Source organism: Berghia stephanieae, chromosome 2 (genome assembly GCF_034508935.2).
Source record: "Berghia stephanieae isolate SIO BIC M18660-M18661 chromosome 2, UCSD_Bste_1.3, whole genome shotgun sequence".
NCBI classification, from domain to species: domain Eukaryota; kingdom Metazoa; phylum Mollusca; class Gastropoda; order Nudibranchia; family Aeolidiidae; genus Berghia; species Berghia stephanieae.
Window position 1 is genome coordinate 119435493 of NC_088361.1, and position 19265 is coordinate 119454757.

Here is a 19265-nt window from a genome sequence, read left to right on the forward strand (position 1 = left end):
AAAAGTTTTGAATCTGAAGAGTAAAATTAGGATTAAAATTTCAACTTTTCCAACCTTATCTATATAAAAAACCTGATACGAATATCCTTGTTCTGCTTACTAATGCAAGTTGTGCAGCTATAGGTCTTATGGTATGACACTCGCTTTCGGATTGGAAGGTCCTGGGTTCGAGCCTCGGCGTATAGTTGAGTCCTTAGAAAAGGCACTTCACTCACATTCTCTTATCGGTGTAAAATGAATATCTAGTTATTAACAGCGTTGTCTTTGTCAGAAAAAAATTGTAATATTGCCTAACAGGCGTCATGTAACGTCCTACATGTTAAGTGTTGCTGTTGGCCAGGGACCCCTTGTAAAGCGCTTTGAGCAGGTTTAGTGGATATTCCACTATATAAAAGCTCAAGTATTTTTTTCTCCCATTTTCATTACCCCATGTGTAACCCTTTTATCCAAATCACATTTAAAGCTTGGCTTATCTGTTTCCCTTCCAAAAATGTCTTAGAATTTCACTTTGTCACTTATATATTCAAACAAAAATTTTGAACCGCTATTCTGTAGAATTCTAAAACCTTCGCAATATGAATACGTTCATTCAACTTAATTAATCATCAGATGGTATCAAAAATATGCTACATTTGATTAAGACAAAATAAAATTGCATCTATATTCTGTTCACAATATACTTAGAACACGCTCTGAAAGAAGTTCGAAAAGTCATTCCAAAACCAACGACTCATATTGAGAATGCAATCCTTAGAGAAATCGCCTATGCAGATGATGTCGATTTTATTGGATCAACACCAGCAAATATAGACATCATACAAAATACCCTCATGAAATATAACCTCCAAGTCAATGCCAATAAAACCGAATTTACAACAATATCGAGGAACAAAGAGGAATGGAAAAGAACAAAGAAAGTCGACTCACTAATTGGAGACACCGAGGATGTACAAAGAAGAAAACAACTATCAAACGCCGCACTCAGTAAACTCACCAATGTATGGATTAGAGGTGACAAAATAAAGAGAAAAACCAAACTGAAACTGTACCGTGCTCTTGTAAAACCGGTACTTCTGTATAACTGCGGCACTTGGGCGTTGACAAAATCCGAAGAAGAACATCTGGATGCCTTCCATCGCACACAGCTAAGAAGGGTACTGGACATCAAATACCCAAAAAAGATCTCAAATGAATCACTCTATAAGATCACAAAAGAAAGACCAATCTCCCTTGACATTTTACAACAACGATGGCAACTTTTCGGTCACATACTACGCAGGGACAAAAACATACCAGCTAACCAAGCCATGTCGGGATACTTCCAAAAACACGGGAACCTTTTCAGAGGAAGACCGATCACAACACTCACTGTGATCCTAAACAAAAACCTCACAACACTTGGACAAAGCATTAGTCTCATAACGGCAGGGGACCTTGAAAATCTGAGAACCCTAGCAGAGGACCGGCAATATTGGAGACACCTCACACAGGAAATACTGGAAACAGCCAAGGCGACCCGATCTTTCGGTCGAGACGCGAAAGGCATCTAAGTCAAGTCAAGTCTATATTAAATATTCCATTCCCTTAATCGCACATTGCACTTAATCAACACATTTACCTCAATTCCCAAAGGTGTGCAATTAAGTGGAGTGAATTGCAGTGATAGAAATATTGAATGAATCTATTCACAATGTTATTCATTTCTTACCCTTATCCCACAGCCATTGTCTTGAATCTGCAGCAGTTTCATACCACCTTGCTTAACAGTCACTTGAATATTAGTAGAACCAGCATCAAGACTGAAAGTAAAAGATAACATTCAAAAATATAAATCTGCAATAAGAATGCTGTAGAATTTTAATCATTTTTTCAGTCATCATGTTTGAATGGCAAAGTGCCAAATGCTGACCTTTGGACAAGAACAAACCGAGAACAAATGGATGTCCAGGTCAGACGCAGAAAGTGGTGATGGGTTGGCCATAGCCTGCGGAAAGAGCCCTGTAACATAACCAAGCAGGCTCTCGAATGAAACCCACAGGGCAAGAGGAAACGGGGTCGTCCAAAACAGACTTGGAGGAAAAGCCTTCACCAAGATTTGTGCATCTCCAATCTTACCTGGAGTGAGGCAAAGGTCTGTGCCAAGGACAGAAGATAGAAGAGTGCTGTTGAGGTCCTATGCTCCGCAGGAGCCAAGAGGCATAAGTCAAGTAATTCATGTTTGAATGGAAGACAATACAGTTCAACATTTTACCAGTTAAAAAATTGAGTCAAAAGGGTGTAGTTGTTTGTAACAAACACATTGAAGAAAATATGAACTATGAACTGAAATTAGCCTATGACTTCGAACATAGCAACTTGACTTTTAATATTGAATTAATAGATTGATTAGACTCCACACACATACACACACAAACTCAGTGGACACTTGGGCCTGGGATTACCTGTTCTCTATCATTTCTTTTAAAGCATTCGAGGGTCTTTGAATGACTTCACCAGCAGCAATCCTATTCACCACGACTTCTTCAAGCCTCTTTATCACAGGAAAATCTGTTTTATTCTCTGTCTCTGTAGAAGTCATTGTCGTTGATCTTGTCTACTGTTCTCAGCAGGGCAGTCTGATATTTTTTCAGAAATAAAAATTAATAACTCAATTTTCCCTTTGCGCAGACAAATAGTTCTTCAAACCAATTCAATATGATAATTTCTTTTTGATGTAGAATAAATGGTTCCAAAGTTAAAATGATTTTACTGCTCAAATCTTATTCTTGTGCAAAAGACTCAAAATCTGTGACAGAGAATTACCCCTGATCAGTGCTTATGGTGACAAAAAGCGAAACATGAGGAAAATTTTGAATGATTGCCTTTTTATTAAGCCCCATTTTTACAGCACAAACCCCCACTTTTAGATTGAGGTGATACTCTAGTTAACTTCTGGGAAACTGCAACTATATCTTCCACCACACCTAGATACATGAAGTCTTTCACTGCCAGGGGGAATATAATTTTTTAACGTAGTGTTTTTATGCACCTCCGCTGACTGTGTATCTTAACGGATCGTTTTTATACACCTCCGTCACGCATGAGCATCCCACCCAATTTCATCAGCGATATTATGTTTCTGTATTTGGACATTGCGAAAGTTATATTGTGACATATGTAGGATGTTTTTGTTAATAAATTTATATAGAAATAATAATTTTAAAAATCGAAATATAAAACCAAAAAATAGAAGTTGCATTGAAGGTAAAATAATGTTTTAGAAAGACATTAAATGTGATGAACAGTCAGTTGGCTCTGTAGCTCAGTCAGACTCTAACCTTGAAAGTACTGGGTTCGATTCCCATTGTAGACATTAAAAAAAAAAAGTTTACTTTATTGAGAAAGACATAATTTTTTTTTTTCAAAAGCATTTTATCATGGTTTAAAAAAAAATTCAATTTTAATTTTTTAAAATTATTTATTTATTTGAGATCAGTATTTGTGGGCCATGTTTCTTTTTACTTTTGATTTTAAAAATTATTGTTTATTATTCTTTAATTTATTATAATTGTATAAATGTACATCGGTAATCACTACAATTTAAACCTCATAGACGTATGCAGCAACATTTTCATTTTCATTTTCATTAATTTACTATAGGAGGTGCATAAAAACACCTGTCTGGGGATAATGAAAATTCGTTATCCCTAGACACCTGTCTGGGGATAACGATATTTCGTTGTTACTACATATACACAATATGCGTCGACTTCGAAGTGAGTGTCATGGCCGAATGGTTTAGTCATCTGCCCTGGGAAGTTTTACCAGAATCGACGTTGTGGGTTCGAATCCTGGTTCCACCACTTTTTTTTTTTTTTTAATTCCGTCTTCTTTTTACAGAACGTTGCAAGGGATAAATGTCCCATCCATCCTCCTCCCCACCTCTTTTTTTTTTTTTTTTTTTTTTTTTTTTTGTGCGAGTCTATTCTCTTCTCCTTTTTGTTTGGCCTTTTGTTCCGTTTCTGAGCATGAATTTCTTAAAATTAAAAAAAATAAATTATTGTTTGTTTTTTTTCTCCTCTATCCGACTAATTGGTCGCTCTCTGAATATTTCTGTTGGTTTGCTTTTTAATCATTTATTCTTTTTAGACACTTTTTGAGATCGGAGTGGGGAGGAATATGACAATTTGCTAGAAACTAGAAAGGAACCAAGAGAGAGAGAGAGAGAGAGAGAGAGAGAGAGAGCGCGAGAGAGAGAGAGAGAGAGTAGAGAGAGAGAGACAGAGTTTAAAAAAAAAAAGGTGGGGGGAGGATGGATGGGACATTTTTCACTTGCAACGTTCTGTAAAAAGAAGATGGAATTTAAAATTTTAAAAAAATAAAAAGGGGCGGAACCAGGATTCGAACCCACAACGTCGATTCTGGTAAAACTTCCAGGGCAGACGACTAAACCATTCAGCCATGACACCCACTTCGAAGTCGACGCATATTGTGTATATATGTAGTAACAACTGATTTAATGTTGGTTAATTTTATGTTTTTATAGATATTTTATTAACTTTCCTTATTTCTATGTGCATTCGGAAACATTCCATATTCCTGAATGTGGATAATTGTTTAAAAGAGCGGAGTTTCAAATACATGTCTGGGGATAACAAAATTTCGTGGGGATAATGACAGCCTTTTGTACACCTCCAACGGAGGTGCATAAAAACGCCACCATTTTTTAAAGTAAAAGGAGGAAATTCCTCTCCTCTTCTGATTCTTGACACCAAAATCGCATATTTCTGCGGATCCGATAGACAGCCTCTCAATGGCCTCCAGTCCTAAGGACTTCGATAGTGAATAATAATAGTGGGCAGGAGACTCAACTTCTGATAATAATATCATAACGAAGTGGTTATTCAGAGTCAACTCTGGATAACTGTAGGCAGTTATTCAGAGTCGACCCTGGATAACCATGTGTACAGATATTTAGAGACGAGTAGCCTATCAAATTATCGAGTTGAGTTCTTGCGAGATGAGTTTCTTTCAATTTGATACCAGTTTACTAGTTATTTTGTGACTTTGGCAATTTTAGTGCCAAATTCTTAAAACTTGGCGATTTTTCAACTTCAGTCGCTTATAAATAAGAATCTTTAATCAATTGCAAAACATATTCCATCAACAAAGCAAATTTAGATTAGCTTATAAACAACCATTTCTTAAATCGATCAGCCTAACATAATATCTCTCTATTACCAAATGATATCTATAAACGTAATATGAAGATAGAAGGGTGGCTGAGAGAGAGAGAGAGAGAGAGAGAGAGAGAGAGAGAGAGAGAGAGAGAGAGAGAGAGAGAGAGAGAGAGAGAGAGAGAGAGAGAGAGAGAGAGAGAATTAATGAATTGATTTTGATTTTTTAAAAATATTGTTTTATAATTAGACACAAGTTGTAATGAATTCTATTAACAAATTCAGAACAATCAAACAAAAACAAAACCAAACTTAAAAAGGAAGAAAAAAAAAAAGACACGCTTATAAACCTTATAAAATCGTCAAATGAATGTATTATCATGTTACAGCTAAAAAGTACACAAATATTTACACCAATTTGCTCCATCCCCTTCCTTTTCGGTCATCTTCTCATTCATGGCCACCGTGTGTCTTGTGCTACTTTTTGACATTTGGCGCCAGCGTGTCTAGACTAACGTCATAAATAAAGGAGTGTCACCAAAATTCATGCAACTGAGCAGAGGTGTCAAAAAATGATAGAAGGCATATTATTGTTTTTTTTCCCCCTGAACTACCACTGAGCAGAAAATGTTTGACATGACAAATAACAACGGAACATTTATGAACAAATCCTAAAATCCCAGAAATCAGCGGAAGATTATCATCACTGGTCCCCACTATATTTTAAAAAATATTTCTTCTTTTTTTTTTTTGCAAAATCTCGACAATTTGCAAAAAATTGCAAATTTTGCGGCCGCAATGCAAAAAACTGCCATGACAGAAGAGACAAGAAAATACCAAAAAGTAAAACGATTTTTTCCCGTAGGGTTAAACAGAGGTGGGAGATAAGAAAAAACCCCAGAAAAACCGTGTGGTTGGTAACTGGAAGTTCATCACTCATAACTGTCTACAGTTATTCAGAGTCGACTCCCCGACTCTGAATAACTGTAGACAGTTATTCAGAGTCAACTGTCTACAGTTATTCAGATTGGACTCCCCGACTCTGAATAACCGTAGACAGTTATTCAGAGTCGACTCTGAATAACCGCAGTCGCAGCCTATCATAATCGCAACATTTTTGCTGATCCCAAGGTGTTGCGATTATCCGGAGTGGTCAGTGTAGAAGGTGGAAGTCTATTAATAAAAAAAGAAAGAAAAGTGGCGCAGGCTGGGATAGTTAGAACACCGCAATTTCTTTACTTTGACATTGTCAAACTTTGTCTCTACCTATCTCACCGTGCAGTCTGTTCAATTTCACTTCACAATAGTCCAATGTTGCGTTTACTTTTATGAAGGCAGGTGTGGTGTTGTGTTAAACAACACTCCTTTCAGTATCACACACTTAAAATGAAATTAATCATTCTCTACACGCATGATAATGAGATATGCTTCAATGCCTAATAGGATCTGCAGTTCTCAATGAAACGACCGTAATTTTAATCATGTTGTCCCGCGAAGATGGTAAACAATAAACAACAGGACATGAACCTTCAGAGTGACCGTTCTTTGTTCTCTGAAACCTAGTTGCTTCAGTCCAAGGAGTTCGTTTAATTCTATGCTTCAGTCTCTTCTAAAACTCTGCTCTTAGAAATTAATACCTAATAAACAAGCCGATTCTGTTCTCAGAGTGGTCTCTAACTCTAATCTCACGAATTATGGATTGAAATTTACTTTTTATGAGGATACGAAGGTATAAGCATAGCCATAGCAAAATATATCTCGAGTTGGGGCTGGGTTCATACGACGTATTTGCGTTAAAGTGAAGTTAGAGATAGATCATAGATCCATATTATTATTACATTTATCATTTAGAGATGTGATAAAATTAAATTAGGCACTTAAATGATGGGCTGTATGTGTTGGGTTTACTTCTTTCTCGAGTCGATGACCTTGTATGGAGAGTTATTTTTTTTTATTGGAAACAGGATGGCTCTTTGTAAATATGAGTAGACTGGTTTATTGCAATTATTTGCTTTAAGCTTCTATTTAAATTTATCATCATTATCATTATCACAAGTAGAGGGTGTTTCAATCTAAGCTGCCTAAATCTTCATTTAGTCTATTGGTAGGTTTTTCGTAGTGTACCACATAGACATAACTAAATCATCAGCATATAGGGCCTTTTCTGCCTGTAATATTTCTGGTAGATCATTTATGAAAATAAGAAAGAGTACATGTGAGGCAGCAGCTTCTAATGGTGCTCACACTCACACTCACACTACTATGTTATGATTATGATGATGTATCCAGGATGCAAACTCATTATCGCACTCGTGCAATTAAAAAAAAATCATTTGTGATTGTGTGTGTGTGTGTGTGCGCACACGCGTGTAAGTAAGGGTTTGTGAGTGGAATCATGCTGTGCATGGGTATTTTGATATTTTTGATATATGTGTATGTCATTGTAATGCACCCAGAGCCTGCATTTATATAGCGGGAAAAGCTGCGCTTAACAAATGTGCGCTATTATTATTATTAGATAGGAGGAACTTTTGTTAAATACAGAAATGCTAGACCTCATGAAAAATCTCCATTGCCTCATTCAAGAAGACTCTTTAACAGATTTGCTTCCATCATACAAATCTATTGAGCAACACATTTACAAACATCTGGCTTTAGCAAGAAAACAGACGACCATTGATGCCTTTTTAGGGAATTGAGTGATGTCAAGCGCAAGGGAAAATGATGGAATTTACAAAAATAAAAATAAATGGAAAATAAAATTTAAGAAAACAAACAAACAAACAGAAAACAATCTAAACAAAACAAAACAAATACATTTTAAAAAATGAGGCCATGGACGGTCCCTAGCCTGTGTTAACTCAGGTGGAAAATGATGTAATAGTTGACAGGAATCTCAACTTCAGTTAATCGCTAGATTTTCGTTGATCCCAGGGTGTTGCGATTATCCGAAATGGACTGTACTACCACCACCATCACCTCATTGATTTGATCATTAACACCTAATACAGGATGATAATTACCATCACCACCACCACATCATCGTGACTATAACTTCTACTCCATCTTCACATCATCATTGCTATGTCTACCATTACAACCATCTACACCACCACCACCATGGCCATCATCATCATCTTAATACTTCTACCACCGCCAACACATCATCATCACCACCTCTGCTACTAACTTTACCATATCATACTTTTGGGTTTTTAACTCTACAGACTAAATTGCAATGGCGTGGAGTGATAGATACTCTCAACTGAATTCTATGCTTGGCCAAGAAATTGGAAGAAAACCTATGCCTGGAAAACAAGATTGGCTCTTTTCATCTCTTTACTCTTCTTTCAAGACCTCACATATTACGGAAACCACACATCATAAAGGCCAAGACTGGGGAGCTGTGTTTGGTTTTGGTTTCTCTCCAGATGGGTAAATGCTTTATTGAGATTGCTTTTTATTTTCTCAGAGAGAATTTACTATGACCGCCTCACTACAATGAAGTAGACTAAGGAAACATTGTCGTGATAAAGTGAAATATTAATTCTATTTTAATTTACAGCATGCTATTGGCGACTAGTTCAAAATTATTGTATTGAAAATCAGTATATGACATAGCACTTCAAGTATGACGATGTTGCAGTAACAAGAAATCTTTATAATTGTTTATTGGGTTTTTATTCTTTTTTTAGGAAAATACTTACTGCAGCATGTGAGCACAGGTGTATGATGTTGTATGATCCATTGAATGCAAAATTGATTACACGAAGGTATAATACACATGATGACTGTGTAAATTGTGTCAGGTGAGCCCTTTATATTAATTACAAGCATAGGTGCCCGTATAATGAACAAGTTAATAGGTTGATCAACAAAGAATTTAAAATTCAAGTGTTGATAAAAATAAAAAAATGAACTCATTGTCTAATGTCTAAAATAATTATGTTTTTAACATCGTAAGATAACTCCACAGTGCTTTTTACTTGTATACAGAGATATATATTTTGCATTCAAATGCCTCTCAAAATATTTATAGTAATAGATGAGTCTGTCCAAAATCTGAAATCTAATTTAGGGTTTTGCATTTTTGAGTCAAATTTTTGTTCTCTATAAATCTTATTCTTTCACTCTCTCAAACCCCCAAATAGGTAGATGAATAAATTCCAAGGCTAGCTATAGCTTTAATATTGTGCTTTCATGGGGATGCGAGTGAATGAAGCCAAATGTTTTGGATTATAAACGTTTGTGTTTCTATTGAGTAGGATTGTAATTCATAATAGGAGAGAAATAGACAGAGAGAGAGAGAGAGAGAGAGAGAGAGAGAGAGAGAGAGAGAGAGAGAGAGAGAGAGAGAGAGAGAAGGATAACAGAGAGAGAGAGAGAGAGAGAGAGAGAGAGAGAGAGAGAGAAGGATAATAGAGATTTCTTGATGACAGAATTCTGGATTAAAGAGATGCGACTTTATTTTATTATTTTTAAAAATTCATTTTATGCCATATCTAGGAATATCTAAGGAATTGTTTTTATTATTTCAAGTCTTCCTCATTTCTTACAAAAAGCTGCCATGACATGATAGTTTGAAGATTTTTTTAAAACTAGCCATCGACATTCACTGTGCCAGTTATAAATAAACTTCCCAAACTTCTGCTGGTTGGAAAATAATCTCTTTTGTCATTATAAGCAAAGCTATACTTTCAATCCTAAGTCACAATTTGAGTGAAATGCTTTGACTTGATTATTTCAGGTTCTTGGACAATCGCGTGTTTGCAACCTGTTCAGATGATAATACAGTTCGACTTTGGGATTGTCGATTTATTACTAAAGAGTTGAGGATTTTAAGAGGACACTCCAGTTGGGTGAAGAATATAGAGTATGCCTCATCAAGTGGTCAGCTTGTAACATCAGGATTTGATGGGAATATATTTGCATGGGACATCAACAAGTAGGACTGTTTTATTGTTATATAAAAAATAAAGATTTAGTCTTGCCAACCAGTGTAAAATTTGCTTAATTTTTTAAAGCAGTTTTGTTCAAAATTATAAAATTTACAAGAAAATGAAAAACATAATTGAGCAAATAATGTCATCTTCTATTGAAACAACTAGGTTTTATTGTATTTTGACACATACAAGGGCTGAGATCTGTTGTGTTTTGGACAACAAAACAGGTCTTGTCATAAATTGGTATTCATGATTTCATGCTCTTTTTTTAATTTGATCCATTCCTAAGTCATGACATATATGACAAAGAACTACTTACCATCTTTTTTGAAACAAAAATTGACACATGTCTTAAGTATGCATCAATAAACGGCCAATAAACACACCACTCATACTTTCGACAAACTCTATGAAAATCTTAGTAATAATAATAAAAAGATCTACATCCTCAGCCCTCAAACCCATTAACAGAAGTCGAAGACTTTTTCACACTAAACAACGTTATTTCAATTCGTTTATACCGTTTGCAATTAGAAATTATAGACTCATCCTTTTTTCTATGTTATTCTGCTGAGTGGGATCCTGACCTCCCATAGCGGGCAGGGAGGTACATACTGTGTCTTCTATCCCCTAAATCTGTTTTCCAACATGCTTTCTGTCTTGTCTTGGAATGAGATGACTTGGTTTTTTTTCCTGGCCCTGGTCGGAGTTCTGGCTGGGAGGGAAACAGTCAAATGCATAGTTATTGTTTTGGGAGATGATATTTTTTTCCTTGTAAATCATCTCTCTGTTATGTATTATTATATTTATTTTTAATGTATAATGTAAGCATTTGAGTGTATTCCTCTTTGTTGGATTTTGTGCATGTGTCCGGATGAGACTTTTATAGGTGATCTCAAACTAAGTACATTGGTGGTATGCTCTTGGATTCTACATCTGATCCCAATTTGTTCCCAGTTCCCCTTTGTCTTTCTTTCTCTTGGCTGCTTTAATCGTAATTCTAGAACTTTTTACTATTCCATTTTCTTCCTTTTTACTGGCGCTGATATGACCTTAAGGTGTTGCAAGCACCGTAAAATCCTTAAAAAAAAAAAATTAAAAAAATGTTATTCTGATTTAATTTCATCATTATCAGCATTGGTCCTTGTGCAACCATTTTATTTTAAATGTGTGTGTGTGTGTGTGTGTGTGTGTGTGTGTGTGTATGGATACAATTATGGGTGTGATTGTAAGATTATCTAATCATTGCTTCTTTCAAATTTAATGTACCATCACATCATCATAATCTGTGCACCTCAGTTCTAAGCATTTTGTCCGGATTACAGAGACATCCAGATAGAGGAATCAATACCTAAAGTGGTATATGTTCTTTTGACTTCAGACCTTTGTAATCTAGCTTATCATTGCAGCAAACAACAATAGGACTATACTGGTTTCTATATTGGTCAATGTGTGATTTATATGAATTGTTTTTTTTTTAATTTATATATTTTTAAAATTTTTGTCTTTTTTTTTAAAGAGTGGGGGTTTGATTTTGTTATTCATACTTTATGAATTTCATTCTTTTAATTTGAACTTGTGTTTACTGTTTTTTGATGTTTCTTTGGATTCATTACATGGAATAGTTTTTCAAGGAGCTTGATTACTGACTTAATGTGTTTAATTGAGAGCATAGAGGGATGTTTTGTAGCATGCACTCTTTCATAAAGTCACAACCCTCTCTCACCAATTACTCTGTGGTGATAGGCTGTTCTTCACCACTGTTATCCTCTTCAGTGTCCTCATTTGGTCTTCAGTGTCCTCATTTGGTCTTCAGTGTCCTCATTTGGTCTTCAGTGTCCTCATTTGGTCGTGATGTCGATGCCACCCTGTTGATGATTTGTTCTGTTTTTGGTGTAACCCCATTTCATGCTTTTTTGGATACATTCCAAAGTGATCCAGTCCCACTTGTTTCTTGTCTTCTTCCATGCATTCCAGGTAGAATTGCATCTAATGTCATCTGTACAATGCTTTAAATTTTCTGTTAACTCCCGCATTATTAAGACAGAGACTTAAGAACAGAGTTGTGTTTTGATGGCAAGAAGTGGATTTTCAATGTCAACAATAAAGCCCTGCCATCAACATTATACCATTTGATGTCATTCTAGTGCTTAAACTTGGTCAGCCATCCTGTGAAGTAAAAAATGATAAAAGTTAGAAAGAGAACAAGAATTATTAATAATGAAAACATGGAATTGTTGTGGTGACATTGACGAGGATGATGAAAATTATTATTTCAAATAGAATTTAGAACAAATGAGGAGGAAAACAGAGGATATCGAAAGGAGGAGAACAAGAACTTAAAACAAATGAGAGGAGATGAGAGGATTTAGAAAGAAGGAGAACAGAGGATATTGAAAGAAAGAGAGAGAGAGGGAGCAAGAGAAATTGGGAGAGAGAAGGAGGGGAAGTTAGAAAGTTAGATATAGATAGAAAAGAAGATAAAAATAATTTACCTCTGCTGTATAGTAAGTCTATGACATCATTGATGAGTTGATCACCTGACTGTTTGGCCTTGGTCAAAATAAGATCATCGTTGATAGGCAGCTTTTTGTCATGGCTTTAGAAAACCAAAGCAACACAGTATCTTCCAGGTCTTTCGACGTGTGCCGTTTTCTGTTTCTGTCACACTTTGCCGTTTTTCCTTTTCTTCCAGGGTATCACTTAAAGTTAATCTTCAGATGTCAATCGCAAAATTTTCTTTCACAATCTCTTGAAGGTTTTGGGTGGTCAATTTTTTTTTGTCAGGATGATTTCTCTTTTTACTAAGTTTTTTCTTCATATTTCATGAAATTCATGAATCCGTCTTTAGTTAGGAATTATTAGACATATTTTTGTTTTCATTGTCATTTTAAAAAATGATCATTTCAGCTTTTCAACAAATGATTGTACAGAGCCAGTATTTTATATCAATGGTGCCTTGAGAACTAAGATGACAATGGATGAAAGCAAGCTCATAGTTTCTACTCTTGGTGGATATTTTCTTCTCATACATGATTTGGATTTGGATCATCTCAAACAGGACTTAGCTGGGTATGGGATCATGGATTAAATATGAAGTTGTGATGTAAAGACAAAGTATTATCAGCAAAACCTAACAGTTACATTTAGAAAACACACCAAAAAAAAATTAAAAATTAACATTTGATAAAAAATTTAAACCTAAAAAAGAAATCCCATAAAAGGTGGCTTTAGAACGTTTCTCTCCAAAGAGTTTCAAAATATACACCTTTCTGTGCATTTTGTTCAGTGCTTCCTTTGAATTTTTTATTCTCCACCATCTTCAATTTATGTCAAAACCCTTCTAGTTATATGCTATTGCTTCACTTTAAAAAAACAAACATTTGTCAACAGTCTTTGAAGAAAGGGAAATGAAAGAGCATTTTTATGCCATTCTTCATCTTTTTTTCTTCTTCAAAATAACTTTATTTTTTATCTTTCTCTATCTTTGAAAACTAACAAAAACTTTTTGTCAATCATCACATTTTGGAAACCTGATTATAAATCACATTAATTAATAAACTCAGTCTATCCAGAGGGTTCTCCTTTCATGAATGTTGAAAACCAATGTCTTACTGAACTCTAATGCTTGGCCGAACACAAAAGATGCGGGACAAAAATTAGTTGAGGGCCTAAACTGCTTATCATAACAATTGTATCTGTAGCATTACACCTTCTAGGTGTCCTACTAATATAGTAAAATACAATTATGTACACTACTATACTGTAGTCCATTTTTAAAGAAGTGGTTGTTAATTGTTTTCAAAATTTTAAAGATTTAATTGTACTTTTAGGTTCAAGCCACATCTGTACCGCCTGATGCAACTGATGAACACTCCATTGCACCATGCCCTACAGTACAACTACATGTTTACTCGCAGAAGAAACCGGGTTGAGTTTATGTGTGATTTCCCAGACAATGACAATGCAGAATCTATTGCCACTCTCCAGGTATGGTTCTCATTATACGCTTCTGTAAGATCAGGTCTGTTAATTGTATTACAATTTTTTTTTTTTAATTTAAAAAAGGGAAAAATAATGGATTTATTCACCTCTATAATTTCATGCATTTCCTTCAAAATATGTATGTTCTTGGCCATCGGTATCAAACCTTGACATCTTGCTTTCATTTAATTAAGATCATTTTTATACACTGTACATGCTTTTCATCGCCTACATCTGATTAAATATCGTTGATACTGATGGTATCTTTGTTAATATTTTTTTTCTTATATTGTTTAGAGTTTAACAACAATGATAAGATTTTAGCTTCTGAAATTCATGACATGCTCACACAATAAAAAACCAGTGATTATGGATTTTGGATGTTACTTTTATTTGTTAAGTTTAAATTCTTAATTCATATGATATGAGCTTTTGGAAGAATATGGTTTTGTGAGATTGATGAATTTATTTAAATATGTTTTTTGTTTTATAATATTTGCACATTATTTGAATTTCAAAGAAATCATGTCTTTTAGAAGCTCATCATAGAAACTGCTGTAGAATATGAGGTAATTACTCATTTTAATCAAACTATGAAAGAAATCCATGTGCATTTGGGTAAATGTTGTAAAGGGTCGTGCTGTCTCTTCAAAAATATTAATTAGCTTTTATTTCTCATGATAGATGTTATCTTGTTAACATTTGTTTTTCCTTGTCTGCTTGCACAGATCCATCCTTATGATTGGTGTGTTGTATCCCGCAATACAACATTGGATGAGGATATGGAGGTAATTATTATTATTATTTCTTTTTGGCTTCTGTTTGACTCATTGTGCGTATTTTTTTTATTTTAAAAAAAACCATTTTGCTTTTAAAGAAATCACTTCAAAATAATTTATGTGAGTCAAGCATACTTTTCAATCATATAAAAATAAAGAAAGACAACCAGAGGATAGGTATATCAATATTTGTATTCCCAGAACTATAGTCATAAGCTGAAATAGAAATTGTATCATTTTTATTATACAACATCAAGATCTTCCCTTTTTCATCAAAAGCATTGTCTTGATTTAAATAAAACACAACACATACAAACACTTTAGACACACCAGTAACAGCATGCGCTTAAAATGTCCTGTTTGGGTTAGGACCCCCTCCCCCCCTCATATAAACATAAATATACAAGTGAAGAATGTAAAATAAAAGAATGACACCTAATAATACTTGGTTTAACCCCCTTTTGACATTAACGTCAGTACCAATATTGGACAACATTTCCTAAAACTAATTAATGCATACTTCCCAACACACCACAAGCTACATAAGGTATCAATAGGAACATGATAAAAATCTGACTGGCCATTCTTGTATTCACAACATAGAACAAATAATTTCCAGCCACAACAAAAAATATTGAAAAACCACCGACAAGAACAAATCTATTCACCAATTAATGCAACTGCTGAAAGAAGGCATGCTGCCCGTTGGATTTACAATGTTTTGTGCCAAGTCTAGTGTACCAAGCCACAGTCACTGAAAGTCAAACAAACATTTTATCTATACATAAATTTATATTTTTTTAATACTTTGTATTCAATTGATAATCTATCCAATTTCTTCAATTTTATTTCAGTGGACTTGTGTTCATGATATTCAGTCAACACCTCCACGTAATAAAACAGATCTTGGATTGCATATCTCTGATGAAAGAAAGGACCAAGATTTAGATACAGGTAATGACTCATCAAACACATCAGAAAGAAAGAGGAGAAAGCGTTCATCTCAAACAAATACCATTAATGCCCTGTGGAGCTCTTTTCCACCTGTGTTAACATTTAATCATGGCAACACCATAGCTGATGACCAAGGCCAAACTTTAGCTGATGTGCACAGTAGTAGGACAATACGCATTGGAAGCATTACTGGAATTTCTAGCAGCAGCAGTGATGATGATGATGGTGATGAAAGTGAAGATGATAGATCGACTGGGGGAATGATATCAACACAAGGCAATGGAAGAGAGTCTCCTTCCTCTGCCTTTAATTTTTCATCACAAACTTCAGAGGACTCATCCTATGCTTCATTACATCCTAGCTCTTCAGCTTCTTCTGTCCCAGATTCATCTTTGAATAATGCTTTAGAGTCATCTGGGACTAGTTTTGTTATAGATTCTCACCCTGACTCTACTTCCCTTCTCATTTCTAATGAGGATGACACAGACTTTCCATCAACAATGCCAATACCATTACGGTCAAGGTGGCAAAGACGGCGAATGGCTATTGTTCACACAATGAATAGTCAGCAGCAAGAAAACAGCAGATCACTTCGACCAGAACAGTTAAGAATTCGAAATGTCAAACCACGGTTATTATGTTATTCTGAAGAGCCAAACGTTGGTCGTGGTTTTATTAAGGAACAATCATTTAGTTCAGATGGGAGAGTTATTGCTTCACCTTATGGTAATCATGTAAGACTTCTTGCTTTTGATAGGCAGTGTCGAGAAATTTGTGACAACATTCCTACTTCTCCCCGTGGCTTAGTAGAAGTTTCAAATTGTGCTTTACTTAAGAGTAATATTTTGGCCAGTACATTTTCACCTGCACATTGTTTGTTAGCTGCTGGAGCAGTGGATGGAAGCATTGCTTTTTGTCATCCTGTATTATGATAGTACTAAGTTTAGTTGATGAACTGTATTGCTTTGTTTAATACCTTTATGTGTATTTCAAATAAGATTCATCATAATCCCCTCTTCCATCTCTACTTCTCTGCTGATGCTCCGGAAAATTAAGTTTTTGAAGATTGTAACTTTTGAGTTTTATATGTCATCAGCTTAGAAACTTAACCTTTGCCAATTTATAGTATGGATTCTCAGTATGGTGATTATACAGTGTATATAATGTTATTACTTTACATTATTTATTATAATATATGTTATTTAATCAAGAACTATGAGTTCACTAAATGGTGTTGGCTATTTAAGAAGATAATATCTTATCAAACTCTAATTCTAAATTTGTTACACTTTATGATACTTTTGATCAGCAAGGTGGCCTGATTTGACATTTGACTCTTGAGTCATTTCCAAACAATAACCAGTTCGCATGGGTGTACGATCCGATAGTGATGTCGTTTCTTCTTCTCTTTACTAGCCTATCCTGTTTCTTTGGTTTGTGATTGTATTTTTGACAGGGGATATTTTTTTTTCTGTAAACCTTCTGCCTGTTTGTTCTTGGTTATTTATAATTTAGCTTATGATATCTTTAGGTTATGATTTTGATTTACATTTGTACTATTTTTGTTAGATTGCTTGTTTTTTTGTTTCAGCGGTCTCTCATATAACCTCAATTGTGTTGGAAGAGACCTAAAGCAACAAACAAACAAAAAACAATAACCATTGATTAATAATGCTGAAATTTGAAAACTGGTTATAAAGTGTCAGAGAGAGCAATGTCAAAAATACAAACATCTTAGCTCCAATCACTATTTTACACAAGAACTTGCCTACCTGGGGAATTATCTAGTCTTACTTTCTATTCATCAACATCGATAACTGTCATAAATTGAGCTGATGCAAAACAGAACTAACAACTCTTGGGGGAAGAATAATGCTGAATGTTTTACAAATATAATAAATTTGAGAAAGAAGCTGATTTTTTAGTCAACCATTGAAAAACCTGGGTCTAATTTTGATTAGTATTGGACAACGTGAACTTTTTTGCAGGTCTGGTAACCCAATTCATTATGGGCTCATTGTTGTAATGGAAATCTCAAAAAATGATGCAAAATATTGTCCATTACAACAATGCTGAACTAGGCCCATAACTGCATTAGGAATGTCAGACCTGTATATTTGTACTCGTCGGTATAAGGTCATGTGATTTTCATATCACTTTTATTTGTGACCCTCTGGCTTAATCAAGTTTCTATATCGAGGGAACCTAAACACTGGAAATTTATTTCAAAGTCTAAACTATATAATTTTATTAAAATTATTTTATTTTTTTAGGAGAGTGCACATCGTTTTTTAACTTGTTTTAAAGAAAAAATAATCGTAATAATTTTTGTCATTTGACTTGTAATTTCATTTTTGGTATTTGGTTCACCCCGACATAACACCAGATCTAGGTAGAAGGTTACATATTATGCCTAATCCTCTCTTCTGAAAATATTTGAAATATTAATGAGGACCTTTCAAGAATGAATGTGTTTGGTTTTATCACAAGCCAGTTCTTACCATTGTTTTTTTTTTGTTGTTGCTACGATCCATGAAAAGGAATCCTTGACTTATTCTATGGGTCGGGATGTTACTTGCTGTACCCTTTGTCCACCCTGTCTTTTGTATCCTTGTTCTTTTTTCTGGTATTCTACTTTAGTTTGCCCATGCTCTGCCTTGGATTTTGTGCTGAGAGGTAGGAAGTCAAATGGATGATTCTTTTAATTTATTTTATTACTTTTTGTCTTGTAAATCATTTGTCCTTTACACATGTCATTTACTCTTTAGGTTATGAAGATAATATATAATTTGGAAACATTGAGTTGACCCCTTTCCGTGGAAGTCCTGTAACTATGGGACCTACCTGTAGTTTAAGATTGAATACAGATACATTAATATTTAGTTGTGTTTTCTTCTATGATCGAAGTCTAATAATCACATTCTTGTGAGGCCAAAAATGACTCGCAAGCGTTTGAATATTTGGCTCCCCTTTTCTGGTACTCCCTTCCAAGATATATCAGAAGAAGCAGTGATAATACAGAATTTTTTTTTTTTAATCATCTTAAACAGTGTTACATTAAAAAGAAACATTTCAAGATATTTATATTGCTTAGTTTTATGTAGCATGTTGGAGTGACTGATTTTACGTTTATTATTAAGTGCATTGAGCTTGATAAGGTAAGGCGCTATATAAAAATCATTTCTTCTTCTTCTTCTTCTTCTTCTTCTTCTTCTTCTTCTTCTTCTTCTTCTTCTTCTTCTTCTTCTTCTTCTTCTTCTTCTTCTTCTTCTTCTTCTTCTTCTTCTCTTCTTTTCTTCTTCTTTTTTTCTTCTTCTTCTTCTTCTTCTTCTTCTTCTTCTTCTTCTTCTTCTTCTTCTTCTTTTCTTCTTCTTCTTCTTCTTCTTCTTCTTCTTCTTCTTCTTCTTCTTCTTCTTCTTCTTCTTCTTCTTCTTCTTCTTCTTCTTCTT

The 19265-nt window shown here is 34.6% G+C and overlaps 2 protein-coding genes across 3 annotated transcripts in view; one reads left to right on the forward strand and one right to left on the reverse strand.

Moving 5' to 3' along the window:
- The window catches only part of LOC144966424 (DNA mismatch repair protein Mlh1-like), a 33455-nt gene extending 26509 nt beyond the window's left edge, over positions 1-6946 (reverse strand). Inside the window, exons 1-4 of one of the 2 annotated variants that reach the window (XM_078902856.1) lie at positions 6064-6204; positions 5569-5667; positions 2442-2615; positions 1709-1799 (exon numbers count right to left, since the gene is read on the reverse strand). In XM_078902856.1, coding sequence (XP_078758982.1) covers positions 1709-1799; positions 2442-2578 — 228 coding nt within the window. In that variant the 5' untranslated portion in view covers positions 2579-2615; positions 5569-5667; positions 6064-6204. Of the gene's footprint in view, positions 1-1708; positions 1800-2441; positions 2616-5568; positions 5668-6063; positions 6205-6431 lie in introns of those variants that run through there. The other variant, XM_078902855.1, reaches the window with a different exon arrangement.
- LOC144966425 (DDB1- and CUL4-associated factor 10 homolog) lies at positions 6704-18894 on the forward strand. The gene is made up of 8 exons (XM_078902857.1): positions 6704-6885; positions 8384-8591; positions 8852-8965; positions 9904-10101; positions 13010-13171; positions 13933-14089; positions 14812-14871; positions 15717-18894. Exons 2-8 carry the CDS (start codon positions 8395-8397, stop codon positions 16746-16748), a joined length of 1920 nt encoding a protein of 639 aa, XP_078758983.1. The 5' UTR covers positions 6704-6885; positions 8384-8394; the 3' UTR covers positions 16749-18894.
- Positions 18895-19265: the final 371 nt, after the last annotated feature.